We start from the raw sequence: 14833 nt of genomic DNA, 5'->3' as shown, positions 1-14833 counted from the left end.
TCATTTCTCACCACTCTCTGCTGTTAGATTGTTCCTGCAGTCACTGTACCATCCTACACATTCATGATACTAAATAGTTGGTAGCTTGGCCGAGGTAGATAGAGGAGCACAATACTCTTTGGCTAGTTCTACCAGAATAGTCGAGGGTAATGGTGCCCCTTGCAATTAAATTTGTCCTCTCTAAGAGTAACTAGTTAAAGACTGGGTAATAGGCTAGGTGAAGACTTATCTCCTCATTAACTGCTAGACTTGGAGATTTGTTTGATGATCATGAGTTTCATTGAAGGAATCCCCCAAATTGAAGCGTTGTGCACTGCTTTTTTCCCCATATTCTTTTCCATTATGGTTTATTACAAGATGTTGAAAATAGTTCCCTGTGCTATGCAATAGGACCTTGTTGTTTATTTTATATATAATAGTTTGTATCTGCTAATCCCAAACTCCTAATTTATCCTCCCCCAGCCTTTCCTCTTTGGTAACCACAAGTCTGTTTGCTATGTCTGAGTCTGTTTCTGTTTTGTAAATAAGTTTATTTGTATCAATTTTTTAAGAGTCCACATATAAGTGATATCATGTGGTATTTGTCTTTCTCTGTCTGACTTACTTCACTTAGTATGATCATCTGTAGGTCCATCCATGTTGCTGCAAATGACATTATTTCATTCTTTTTTATGGCTGAGTAATATTCCATTGTATATATATATGCGTGTGTATACACACACACACACACACACACACACACACATCTTCTTTATCCATTTATCTGTCAATGGACATTTAGGTTGCTTCCATGTCTTGGCTATTGTACATAGTGCTGCTGTGAACATTGAGGTGTATGTATCTTTTTGAATTAGAGCTTTCTCCAGATGTATGCCGAGGAGTGGGACTACTGGATCATATGGCAACTCTACTTTTAGTTTTGTAAGGAACCTCCATACTGTTCTCCATAGTGGCTGTACCAAGTTACATTCCCACCAACAGTGCAAGAGTGTTCCCTTTTCTCCACACCCTCTCCAGCATTTATTATTTGTAGACTTTTTAATCATGGCCATTCTGACTGGTGTCAGGTGATATCTCATTGTAGTTTTGATTTGCATTTCTCTAATAATTAGCGATGTTGAACACCTTTTCATGTGCATTGTGCACTGCTCAAAACATTCTTTCTGATTATTTTCAGAAGCATAGTTAAGATCACATATATCTAACTTTCTAATATTTTTGCTGCTTTATACAGTGAGTTGATTGAAAAAAATCCATCATTAATTTTGGCTCCAGAAATGTGGCAATAGAGCAATGTTGTTGACTTTCAAGATATACAGAATTGTTTCAGTATCACCTGTATCTCAGCTTTCATTGCATGTACACCAACTTCAGCTTTGTTGGAATAGAATGACATGGGACTTTTTATTATGTAGGAAAAATGTGAACTCTCAAGGTACATCAGTTTTGTTCAAATCCTCCCCCCCCCCTTTTTTTAGCAGATTCTAATGAATAAATTACTTCTTAATAAATAATCATTGGATTTAGCAGGCCTGCTATTTTTGTATTCTTATCTGCAAAGTAGAATATTATGGGATTTTGTTGCTGTTGTTCAAGCAGCCTATTTAATAGGCACTAGCTCTTCTCCATCTTGTTTGAGGATATGGTATAAGTACACAGCAAGGCAGTTCCACAGCCTCTTATACATCATGAAATTAGTCTTTGGCTGAAGGAGGAGGAGCAAAGTGTTATACTCCTTTTATGCTTTCTGGTTCTGTTCATTACACTGTGCTATAATTACTTTCTGAACACACAGCTGGTGAGTGTGACCAAAACTTTGAATGCTTATGACTTGTAAGACACATTTCACCATGTTTGTTCCATTGTCAACAATAGTTGGCTTTCCCTGTTCTTCACTGGGTTCCATTCTATACTTCTTCATTCTGATTCATTCTGTTAGTGTGAGAGACAGGAACTCTCTCAGCCAGAGAATAAAGCAGGAGCAGAATTGAATGCATTGTGAATGCACCACGCTGTTTTATTTAAAGGAAGTCTCCAATTGTTCCTGCACGTCCAAATGTCTGATGTACAGGATATAGGAGTAGCATGTTTACTAATACCACCATTGTTCTGTACATGTCTCAATATAAGAAGAGAATTTTGGTAACATGTTTTCCGGGAGTACTCTTGATTCTACAAGTCATAATTTTGACAAGTCTGGACACACTTTCATCTTCAATGAGAGGATTAGAGAGGTTGGCATTCTTTAATAGTCATTTAACCAGCTTATTTTTCAAAATTAGCCTCTATGTACTTTATTAGGATTTTTAAATTGTGTTGTTTTGGAGTTTGACTACTATAAACAAAATGTGCTTAAAGTACCTTATTTTTCTCAAACATTTTCTTCTTTTCTTTGTATTTTTTATGTGAATACTTTATTTTGTATCAATCAAGAATGACTTCATGGTCAGAAAGAGAAAGACAATTACCATCTGATGTCACTTATGTGGAATCTAAAATATGATACAGATGAATTCATTTATAAAACAGAAACATTCACAGACATAGAAAACAAACTTATGGGGACTTCCCTGGTGGCGTAGTGGATAAGAATCTGCCTGCCAATGCAGGGGACACGGGTTTGATCCCTGGTCTGGGAAGATCCCACATGCTGCGGATCAACTAAGCCTGTGCGCCACAAATACTGAGCCTGTGCTCTAGAGCCCGCAAGCCCCAACTACTGAGCCCACGTGCCACAGCTACTGAAGCTCGCGTGCCTAGAGCCCATGCTCCGCAACAAGAAAAGCCACCGCAATGAGAAGCCAGTGCACCACAACAAAGAGTAGCCCCTGATCGCTGCAACTAGAGAAGGCCCGCGCACAGCAACGAAGACCCAGCACGGCCAAAAATAAATAAATAAATAAATAAATTTATAAAAACAAACAAACAAAAAGAAAACAAACTTATGGTTACCAAAGGGGAAGGGGGTGGGGGAGGGATAAATTAGGGGTTTGGGATTAGCAGATACCAACAATTATATATACAAAATAGATAAACAACAAGGTCCTACTGTATAGCACAGGGAACTATATTCAATATCCTGTAATAAACCATAATGGAAAAGGAAAAAAAAATGACTCATGGATGTCATTGTGATTTTATAGTTTTTCCTAGTTTTGAAAATTTTACATTGCAAATCATAAGATCCGGGTCTGATAACTGGATTTTTTTCTATTGTCTCTTTTTAAAAAAATTATTTTTATTTTATATTGGGCTATAGTTGATTTACAATGTTGTGTTATTTTCAGATGTACAGCAAAGTGATTCACTTATACATCTACATATATATATATATATATTCTTTTTCAAATTCTTTTCCCATTTAGGTTATTACAGAATATTGAACAGAATTCCCTGTGCTATATAGTAGGTCCTTGTTAGTCATCTATTTTTAATATAGTAGTGTTTATAGGTCAATCCCAAACTCCCAGTTTATCCTTCCCCCCAACCCTCGACCCTTTGGTAACCATAAGTTTGTTTTCTAAGTCTGTGAGTCTGTTTCTGTTTTGTAAATAAGTTCATTTGTATCATTTGTTTTTAGATTCTGCATATAAGAAATATCATATAATATTTGTCTTTGTCTGACTTCACATAGTATGATAATCTCTAGGTCCATCCATGTTGCTGCAAATGTCATATTTCATTCTTTTTAATGGCTGAGTAATATTCCATTGTATATATGTACTACATCTTCTTTATCCATTCATCTGTCACTGGACTTTAGGGGCCTCCATGTCTTGGCCATTGTAAACAGCGCTGCAATGAACATTGGGGTGCATGTATCTTTTTGAATTATGGTTTTCTCTGGATATATGCCCAGGAGTGGGATTGCTGGATCATATGGCAACTCTATTTTTAATTTTTTTTTTAAATTAATTTTTACTGGAGTATAGTTGCTTTACAATGTTGTGTTAGTTTCTGCTGTAAGGAAAAGTGAATCAGCTATACATATACATATATCCCCTCTTTTTTGGATTTCCTTCCCATTTAGATCACCACAGAGCATTGAGTAGAGTTCCCTGAGCTATACGGTAGATTCTCATTAGTTATCTATTTTATATACAGTATCAATAGTGTATATACGTCAATCCCAATCTCCCAGTTCATCCCACCCCCACCCTTGATATCCATGTTTGTTCTCTAAGTCTGTGTCTCTATTTCTGCTTTTCAAATAAGATCATCTATACCATTTTTCTAGATTCCACATACATGCGTTAATATACGATATTTGTTTTTCTTTCTGACTTCGCTCTGTATGACAGTCTCTAGGCGCATCCATGTCTCTACAAATGACCCAGTTTTTTTCCTTTTTATGGCTAATATTCCATTGTATATATGTGCCACATCTTCTCTATCCATTCCTCTGTTGATGGACATTTAGGTTACTTCCATGTCCTGGCTGTTGTAAATAGTGCTGCAATGAACATTGGGGCGCCATGTGTCTTTTTGAATTACGGTTTTCTCTGGGTATATGCCCAGTAGTGGGATTGCTGGGTTATATGGTAATTCTATTCTTAGTTTTTTAAGGAACCTCCATACTGTTCTCTGTAGTGGCTGCACCAAGTTACATTCCCACCAATAGGGTAGGAGGGTTTCCTTTTCTCCACACCCTCTCCAGCATTTATTGTTTACAGATATTTTGATGATGGCCATTCTGACTGGTGTGAGGTGATATCTCATGGTAGTTTTGATTTGCATTTCTCTAATAATTAGCAATGTTGAGCGTCTTTTCATGTGCTTTTTGGCCATCTGTATGTCTTCTTTGGAGAAATGTCTGTTTAGGTCTTCTGCCCATTTTTGGATTGGGTTTTGTTTGTTTGTTTTCCCCTCTCTCTTAGTTTTCTGTCATCTTGGTCTCATCTCCTGATACATCTGATGGTTTTAAATGAATTTTGGATACTGTGTATAAAATATAGTAGAGATAATTCTAGGTTATTGATAATGTCATTTTCCTCCAAAAAGGATTAACTTTTGCTTCTTTTAGTCAGAATCAGAGATTGAGCTGATTCACTGCTTTGCCTCAGACTTTGTAAAGCTGTCCTATTCCTCCTTGATCCTTACTTCTAAGATGTAGTCCTCAGGGGTCTCACCCGAAAGTCTTGATTTTCTAGGACTCTTCCTCACCCATGGGCCATGAACTCCATTTTTGCCCACCCAGTACCATAAGACTAGCAGAAGGTCTCTGCAGCTCCACAGCGTCCTGGTTGTTACTTTATGCTCAGTTTTTCAGTCTCTCAGCACCACCTTGGAAACTAACAAATGCCTCAAAGGGAAAAGTAGTTCTAAATGCTAGACTTGCCTCCTTGTGCTTCTCTTCAATCTGGGACCGTTGTCCCTCACACCCTGACTGTCTTGGTAGCTCTCTAATGTCTTCAGATAGATTTTTTTTTTTTTTTCTTTTGCAGGGAGTGAGGGGGAGGCAGTGTTCCTAGTTGTTTAGTGCAAGAGAATAGGTTTGCAACAGACTATTTAACCACTGTTGGAATTTTACCTGTATTTGAAGTGGAATATTCAGGTATTAAAAATAAATACATAGAGCATGCCTTGTTTGTATTACTGTTATCTTGTACTGATTACATATTATAGGATCTATGTAATCATAGGATCATTCTTAATATAGAAGTTCAGGAATGCCAAAAGTAACACTATTTAGTAAGGCATTCAGCTGTTCGACCAAGTTTTAAAAATCTACCAGATTGATTTTTAATTTATTCACGATTTATTTCATATATATATTAGCTGCTGGCATTTCTTATTCTCACCCCTTTTCCTGTTTTCCTACTAGGTGGTTTTGTTCTGGTTGATTTGCAAAAGCTCTCTTTGTATGTAAGAGACAGGCTCTTTGCCTATATGTGCTACAAATGTTTATCACCAGCAAATATGGTTTGTATGACTGCTACATTTTAGGATTTTTTAAAGGTTTTTTGTAGCCTTTCTATTGTCCTTTTAAAATATTAATATTGCACAAATATTTATAAAGCACCCACATATAATCACAATACACTTATACATCCACATGCACAGACAAGACCTTATTAATTATATTATTCAGGTTCTTTATATCATAATTTTTGAGGGATCAAGTTGATTTGCCAATGACTAATGGTAGTGATTTTACCCTTTCTCATGATAAAGAGTGATGTTCTTGGTCTTTTTTACCTAGAATTTGATCTTGTCAAGTGTTAAAATGTTATGATCCATGTGTTTTGGAAATGCTGGGGGTATGGTTTAGATTCTGATTTTATCTTTGTCTCTTTAATTCAGAATTCTTCACTTCTTTTCCCCCTCTTTCAAGTTAGAAGTAAAGAATGGATTCTATGGTTAAATAACCTGAGAGATATCATAGGAGGAGAAAGTGGGCCTGTACCTGAGTATTAAAGTATAAATAGGATATGAATGGGTAGAAGTATGTGGGCCTTCCAGACAAGGGAGAAGGATTAAAAAAGAAATAAGGATAGGGTAGAAAATGAAGTACGTTCAGAATGTGAAAAGAGGCTGACTCGGGAGCAGGAAGCCAAGAAATAGGAAGCAAATGTGGGTTAATGAGGTAGGATCACATTCTGGAGGATCCTGAAAGCTAGGTGGAAAAATAATTATTTATAAATTGGCTATTCTTAATGCAAATAACCAGATAAGTACATATTTACAAAATAAGCTTTGTGTCAAAGCTCGCTGTACGGAATCATCTGTCAAGCTTGTTTATCTTGATTCATTTTCCTTTATTCCACGAGCTCAGAGCAGTGCACCATGATTCACATTAACTAATCTAATGCACATTCTCTGAGTTTTATTTTGTATCTGACATTCTAACCAGGTGATTTTTAGAGTGATGGTTGAGATTGGTAACCTCGCCTCAAAGAGATATTTTAAGTCTGTCATATTGTGGATCAGTTGAGAACTGCTTTCCTTCATTTCTGTTTTTCTCCTTCCTTTTCTGCTGTGCCCACCCCCAAAATCATAAATATGTTTCCTTGCATACATTAAGCAGATGAGATGAAAATATGCTAAATATGGGGAGATGGCCATGTCTGCAGGCCTGGACTGTTCAGTTGTCTCTCAAGAAGCATGTAGGATGGTGGCTTATTGAGAGTTGAATGAAGCAATGAATACAGTTGCCAATAGTATTTTCAAGTACCCACTAGGCACAGGTGATGTGGAAAGATGCGGAAGCCAGGACCTTCTATTGAATGATATCACTGAGTTTGGGATGGTCAGCTCTTCAGAAACAGCACTTTTACTCCCAAAGGGAAATTGAGAGAACTGAGTGTTCTCCTTTAGCTTTGACATAAAATTGTATGTTTTTTCTATTCCCAGGGGACTCCTTCTCACAGTTCCGGTTTGCCGAGGAGAAAGAGTGGGATAGTGAAGCTTCGTGCCCCAAACAGGTAAGGTGAAGCTCTGTCTGGAATGTGGATTGGCTCTTCTCAGGGCTGAAGACCAGCACCTTTCACATTGTTGTTGAAATGGAGACTTCACATAGAGAAGAGTCTAGTAATTCATGTACAGTTCAGCCTCAGTTACCTAAATTGCTCAGAAAGTTTTCGGGGAGCTTAAATTATACAGGCTCTTGGAGCTGGAGTTGATCTTTATACCTGGCCATCTATGTGAACTACTTATATAGCTCATATATGACTATAGTTCATATAGACTGGGTTGCAGGGCTGAAAGTTTATAGTCTTGATTTTGAGTGGATTACTTTGCCATTTGGCCTTCCTTCTTTTCCCTTTCTGTGAAAATTCATCTTAGGCTTGAGAATTAATTTTTTTCTCCCACACTGTTTTTGGTGTTAGGTAAGAAAATCCTTAACTTTATAGTTTTAAATAACTCTTCTTCTATAATTAGGAGAATAAAGCTGTAAAATAAGAACAAGTAGCATAGAAGTCTTTCAGTGAATCCATAACACCCACACACTTTATTTGCTTTGTATTCCTGCCATATTTTCTTCCCAAGGAGTTTTGATGATTCTCCAGGCAGGATTTCACTGAATCTTTCCGTAAGAGAGACGACAGGTATTCTCTCCCTTTTTAAAATGCACTTACTCATTAAGTAAGTGCTGGCGTGGCATATGCTTCCGACTCCGGGGCTGGAGGATACTATCTGATACAGTGATCAGACAAGCCTGCCCACAGCTTCAGACAGGAGAGCGAGCAGCAGACCTGACGGGTAAAAGGCGGGACCTTCCTCCCCATTCCGCTGTCAGCTCAGTACACACACAGTAGGTGGCTCACACCCCCAGGTGGGCTGGCGTCACGTTCAGTTGTTTGGGATGGACACTGACTTAAAGACAGAGGGGAGGGAAGTGACTTGTAAAATGACTTCCTGTCACTGTACAAAGAGTATGTTTTATAATATAGAAAAATTTGGGAATTAAAAATATTTGTTTTTGCTTGGGTCTGTTTGGGCATGTACCTGAGTATGGTTTAGAATTCTAGGACAAGTTGTAAACAGACGAACGCAGATCATGCAGGAATTCAGTGAAAGCCAAACAACTCACATTTCAACTCCTTTGAACCATGTTGGCTATCAGAGAACATTTTGTTATCCTGAGAGTTTCAAATAATTCTAAGGTTCTTCATTTATCAAAACACATGTTCTTTATTAGATATTTTATTAGATGTAGCTTATTGGAAGATGAATGAGACAGAGACTATGCTTGTTCATCGCCCTAGGCCCCTTACCTTAGCACAGTGGCTGACACATAGTAGATGATTGGTAAATATTTACATGATAAATGAAAAAGAATGCAACATAAAATAAGTGGTATAATAAATGAATGAACATAATACTGTGGAAGAAAGCTGCTTTGGGCTGGAAGTGATTGAGAGTAGGAGCATGGGATAAAGATCATTTGAATGGGCCTTGGTGGATGAGTATGGTTCTGGTAGGTTCTGTCTGGGAACAACAGGAGAATGATGAGGAGATCCGAAAGACCAGGGCTGTGCTCAGAGTTGGGGGCATAGCTGGAGTGTGGATTCTCAGAAGAGGCGGCTTCCAGGGTGGGTCTGGGCCACTTAGTACCAGTGCTTTGGTCTTCATTTTTATCTAGGGGCCGTTTAGCCTGTGGGTCAGAGCATAGACTTCAGAGACGCAAACCTGAGCGTGAATCCGAGTTCTCATCTGTAAAATGGAACTAATAATAAAATGTAACTCAGAGTTGTCATGAGGATTATATTAGATTATAAATAAAAGTCCTTCTGTGCAGTTCCTGACACAGAGGAAACACTCAAAATTAGCTCTTATTACTACTGTTACTTGTTAACAAAAGTTTTGTTTAGCAAGAAAATGGAAATGGCTAGACCAGACCTCCGCAATATTGGGAAGGAGGGACTGAAGAGGTCAGAGGCTGGAGGCTGGGAGAGCAGGTAGGAGGATATTACGTTGGGTGAACGGGAGGGGACGTGGGCCAACAGCATGGGCCGTGAGAGGGAAGACGGTTCACTGGCAGATGGGACTGCAGCGGAGGACGTGGTAGATTGCGTCACGGGCCAGACGTGAGACATGAGGGCAAGAAAGATGTGCAGGGGCGCTAAGCTTCCCAGCACGCTGATGAGGTGAGCAGTGATGACTGATGGAGCAAGAGAAGGCAAGCTTGATTGTGTGCATCTCGAGTTGAGGTATTAGTAGGACACATCCCAAACTGAATTCATCACTTCGCCATCGGCACTGTTTTGTGTCCCACATCTCTCCTCACTCGGTTCTCTTTATTTCTGCTTACTTGAGAGAGAAAAAGAAGAGAAGAATCTATCTGTCTGTCTATCTACCTGTCTGTCTGTCTGTCTATCTATCTATCAATCATTTGTTCCTCATGTGCTCCCCTGTCCCCAGCACAGCCAGTGACATGAGGCAGTCAGGAGTTTGCCAGTGGGTCCTGGCGGAGGCCCCAAAGGGCACCCTGATGGGAGAGGGCCCAGTGCTGTCCGTGTGACTTGCTTCGTGTCTCTGTGGCTCACATGCAGGGTGAGGGGAACGTGGCCTGGCATTCAGGGTCCCTGCTTCGGCCGTGTTGGCCCCATTACCGCAGGGGAGTTGGTCCCTTCGATCCATGAGTGGGGTTTTCAGCCCTGTCCTTTGGACAGTGTGGGGACATGTGAGGAGGGAATGGGTGGGAGGAGAACTGAGGGTGAAAAAAATAGGTCCATTATTTTTTGAAAATCATCTGAAGCTTTTTTTTCATTCCATTTTTCAGTTGTGTTGACTAGTGACTTATTTAGTCCGTAGAGCTTCCTCAAGCAACCACTGAGCACTGGGTGGCACGCCGTGGTTCCTGAGTGCGTGGCTCTTAAGGGAACAGACACTCAGGCCCACCCCTGAGAGTGCAGTTCTGAATGAGGCCTGACGCTCTGTCCATGGAAAGCGCCCCAGCTTTCTCTAAAGTGTCACTTGATCTGGGCACTTCCACTGTAAAGTGTCCCTGTGGTCCCTGAGTCCCCAAATGAATGTGGGCAGTGAGTGCTGTAGCTCTTGAGGAAGGTACAATGGTCTGATCAGAGGCTGTAAGTGGAGTTTCTAGTAGGTTCGTTCCTCACCAAATGGTGTACCTTTACACAGACACTGAGACTCGGAGTCTGATTGGGTTCCTGGACAGGGAGGAACCTTCAGGAATAGATTCTCACCACCGAGTCTGTGCGCACACTGATGGCGGAGAAGTGGGGTGGAGGGACTTTGTTCTAACAGTCAAGGCTGGCCTCCTGCTCGCAGCCTCCGAGTCTGCAGGAGAGGAGGCACTGGGGTGGCCAGGCTGCGTGCTCCAAGTGTGAGTGACTGTCAGGGTGGGCCAGGTGGATGTGGGGATGGGGCTCTCCGGGCAGAGATGACCCACCAGTTATTTACAACATGGAGCAAAAAAGCTAATTCATGGTGGTTATTCCAATTAAATCTGTTTTCAAATTCACACTTTACTATTACAGGCAATTCACTTCAGCTCCCTTTATATCTAAGGCCTTCAGCTTTAGCCCTTTAGGGGACAAACTGGTGTCAAAGAAGGGGAAGTCTTCTTACACGGTGGTGTTTGATGGTAGGTTCTAGGCTCTAGGACTGCTGCAGGGAGACGAGGAGAAATCACTGTGCTGGGCTGAAGTGTCTTGAGGTCCTACGGAGGCGGTGCCCTGTCACCTGGGCCTTGGATGGTGGGTGGGAATTGGAGACGTGGGGAACAGAGACACTCCAGCAGCTGAAGGGCCATCACTTGGGACTCAGCACATAAGCACAGCCTGGCCATTCCCTGGATCTCACAGATTTTTCATTGTTAACGATATACCTTGTAGCCATGTCACACATGATGCAAAAGGGGGGAGGAAGTTTGGGCACTTCTAGCTGGACCCCAGCACGTCTCAGCGGTCCTTCTCTAGAGAGCTGAGACAGCAGCAGGTGAATGGTTGGCAGGCATCGTGGATGGAAAGTTCTCGCTCTTTTATAGGCTGAAAGCAGGGGGGTCTACCCGGGTGACTTTGCAGACACCTTGGCAGCGGGAAGGGTGAGATTTCCAGTTTGTAATGTGGCGACTTACTCGTGGGTTAAGCATTCAGGATCACACTTTTCTAGTGGTTTGAGAGGTCTTCTCCAAACTTCGAAACAAAGACTGGCCACGCTGGTCTTGATCAAGCACTTGATGTGCTGAGTGCAGGACCGAGGCAAGGCCTGCGCATGTAGTGCATTTCCCACTCTCCTGCTTTGTTATCCTCCATCCTGCTCCCTAAATACTCTTATGTTTTTAGATGTAAGTTCCTTTTTTTCCAGGGTGAGGGGCCACATCTGCTGCTGCCAACCTTGCTTACCTTAGAGCTAGCCATCTCCGGAAACTTTCAGAAGGGCAGTTGAAAAGCTATATTGCTTCTTTTGATCCCTGTGTACTGCTGTTGGGAGGCTCAGGGGTTTGAGTGGGTCTGGATTTAGTGTTGGCGCTCTACTTGAGAGCACCAGGAATGACTCCCCACCTCCAGTCATTATAAACCCATCTACCCAAGACATCCTTACAGTGGAATCCAGATTAGACTCCATGACCCCTGGGTGTTCTTCTCTAACTTGAAATCAGTGATTGCAGCATAAGTCATGGTTCTGCCTGGGTCTGTGATAGCCCTCGGTAGACAAGGTGGTCCACGGTGTCTGCCTCTAATGTGGCAGCCACCTTTTAGTTTTTCCCTCTCTTGGGTGGCCAGGGCACCTAGAAGCAGCTGTTAGGGGTCATGCGATAACCTGGAATGTTTTCTCAGATACGGTCAATTTGTGAGGGCATTGCCTGGACGGGATTTTGCGTCTGTGCACGGGAAGGGAGTTCAAGGGACTTTCAGTGTTGGCCTCACACAAAGTGCTGCCAGCTGGAGGGTAAGTTTCCATCCTCTGCTTTCTGGTTGGAAGAGAGAGAAGCGTATTCCTCATGGGCTTCTTTGGCCGTGACTGTCATCCCCATCTGACCGGTGAGATAGCTCTTCCCTGCTCTCCTGAAGGCCAGCCATCTGAGTCTGGGGGAGATGTCCAGTTAGATTTCATTAAGTGCTTTGAATTTTTTTCAGTAATTCCAAGAGCATCCACAGGTTCCAGGTTTCCATGCAGTTTTTTTTTTTTTTAATAAATTTATTTACCTTGGTTTTGTTCGGTCTTCGTTGCTGTGCGTGGGCTTTCTCTAGTTGCGGCGAGCGGGGGCTACTCTTCGTCGTGATGCGCGGGCTTCTCATTGCGGTGGTTTCTTTTGTTGCGGAGCACGGGCTCTCGGCACGCGGGCTCAGTAGTTGTGGCTCATGGGCCGAGTTGCTCTGCGGCATGCGGGATCTTTCCGGACCAGGGCTCGAACCCGTGTCCCCTGCATTGGCAGGCGGATTCTTAGCCACTGCACCACCAGGGAAGTCCCTCCATGCAGTCTTGATGTGAGGTGATCACCACCCTGCTGCTGCTCTGGCAGCCTGAGCTGTGGCTCAAGAAGGCAGTTTTGGTTTTGCTTATCTTAATGCAGAGATGGTAGAAATTAGAACCATATCAAGTGTGATTTATGATCTGATTACTCCCAGCTAAAAGTAATAGATGATTTCTTTACAGTTACTACCTATCGTCCTGTGCTCTTTTATTTCTGAAAGGTCATATGTAATCATCTTGATCACTAATCTATCTTTTTTTTTTTAAATATAGAATTCAGCATTTTATGTGGATTGTGAGTCATTGGTTCGAGCCCTTCAAGAACTGCCTCTCTCACTCCGACTCAATGTTGCTGCTGAATTGGTCCAGGTAAAAACCCTGACAGCATCCTGAGGCTGGTATGAATTAGGGCAGGAGAAGAAGAAGAATGAAAAATATCCCCCTGCAGGATGTTTCAGACTCAGCTTTTCCTTTCATCAAGCTGAGCGTTTTGTATCAGGCAGAATTTCTTGAAGTTTCGAGGGAGAATGAAATACTTTCTAAAGGTTTTTTTTTTTTTTTTTTTCATTTTATATTTGAAACATTTTAAAGGATCAAATGTAATAGAATTGAATGAAATGTAAAAGTATAGAGTCTGGCTTGTATTGTACTCAAAATGTTTATGTACCAGGCTTTGTGTTAGGCACTAAGGTTACAGTGGTGAACAGACAGGCATGGTTCCTGCCCTCATGGAGCTTAATCTATTGGGAAAGATGGGTATTAATCAAGTTATCAAATTATAAGTCCTGTGAAGGGGAAATACAGTATGCTGTGAGAATATGTCATAGTGAACCTGATCGACTTTGGTGTGATTAGGAATGGCTTTCCTGAAGAAGTGACAGATAAGCCGAGATCCAAAGTATAAGAACATTTGAGTTGGGATTTGAAGAAGAGTGACCCAATCAGATCTGCATAAACAACTGTGCTAATAATAGTAACAGTAACAAAGAACATTCTGGCTGCAGAATGGAGAGAGGACTGTATTGGGGCGTCTGTGTTTAGGGTAAATCTGTGCATGCACACCCATGCAAAAGTAGAGTGGATGAGGGGAGGCAAATTAGGAGGCCGCTGCACGGTTCAGGTGAGTAATACTGTAGCTTGGACCAGGCTAATGAGGGTAGAGATGGCAGGGAACTGGACTTTACCAAGAGGTGTATTACAAAAGTAAAATTAACAGGACTTGGTGAAACACTGGAAATGGAGAGGGAGCAGGGAAAGAATTTTCTAGGCTTTCCAGCCTGTGCAACTCAGTGGTAGCTAGTATCAGGAAGGGTGAGGCTTGGACATTATGGGTTTGTGTTTCTGAGATGTCAAAGTGAAAATATTAGTCAACTGGATATAGAAATTTATAGTTCAGAATCAAGGGTTGGAAATATAAATTTGGGAGATATCAGTGTAAGGTAGCCAAGAGAGGAGCCATTGAATCGGCTAAGAGAGGAGGGGCCCAAGGGCTATACCAGAAGGAACTTTGAAATTGAATTGTGGCTAGATTGGATTTTGTTAAAAAGTGAAACCCTGGGCAGTACTAGTTGTAAATAGAATGCCAGCGACTAAAATGATCAGTTCTGTCCTGCAGCTGAATGTGATGCTCGCGAAGCCTGAGCATAGGCAGGCATCAGTGGGTGTCCACCCAGTTGTCTCTGTGGCACTTACGTCGAATTTAGGGCAGCAAGTAGAATTCAGGGCTGGAGGACACTTAGGGGCAGAGAAGTAGAGAGGATAGCATTTGCCTCTGATGGGGAATCACCCTGGGACTTCTGTAGGAGCGTTTGGGGGTATTGGGGCTTGTCTTAGTGATTGGGTGAGCGCTCCTCTTCCTCTGGCTGTCCAGAGATGGTCAAAGTCCTGACATACTTGGTTTGATCCCACACAATGAGGAGTGGTTAACAGAACACATCAGGGAAACATT

At 41.7% G+C, this 14833-nt stretch overlaps 1 protein-coding gene across 1 annotated transcript in view; it reads left to right on the top strand.

Moving 5' to 3' along the window:
* Positions 1–14833, top strand: part of AVEN (apoptosis and caspase activation inhibitor) — a 204988-nt gene that overhangs the window by 186863 nt on the left and 3292 nt on the right. The window contains exons 3-4 of the mRNA XM_061180552.1: positions 7354–7424; positions 13159–13254. Of these exons, the coding sequence (XP_061036535.1) occupies positions 7354–7424; positions 13159–13254 (167 nt within the window). The remainder of the gene's footprint in view (positions 1–7353; positions 7425–13158; positions 13255–14833) is intronic.

Source organism: Eubalaena glacialis, chromosome 2, assembly GCF_028564815.1.
Source record: "Eubalaena glacialis isolate mEubGla1 chromosome 2, mEubGla1.1.hap2.+ XY, whole genome shotgun sequence".
In the NCBI taxonomy this organism is placed as follows: domain Eukaryota; kingdom Metazoa; phylum Chordata; class Mammalia; order Artiodactyla; family Balaenidae; genus Eubalaena; species Eubalaena glacialis.
This window is presented reverse-complemented; position numbering and strand designations above follow the sequence as displayed.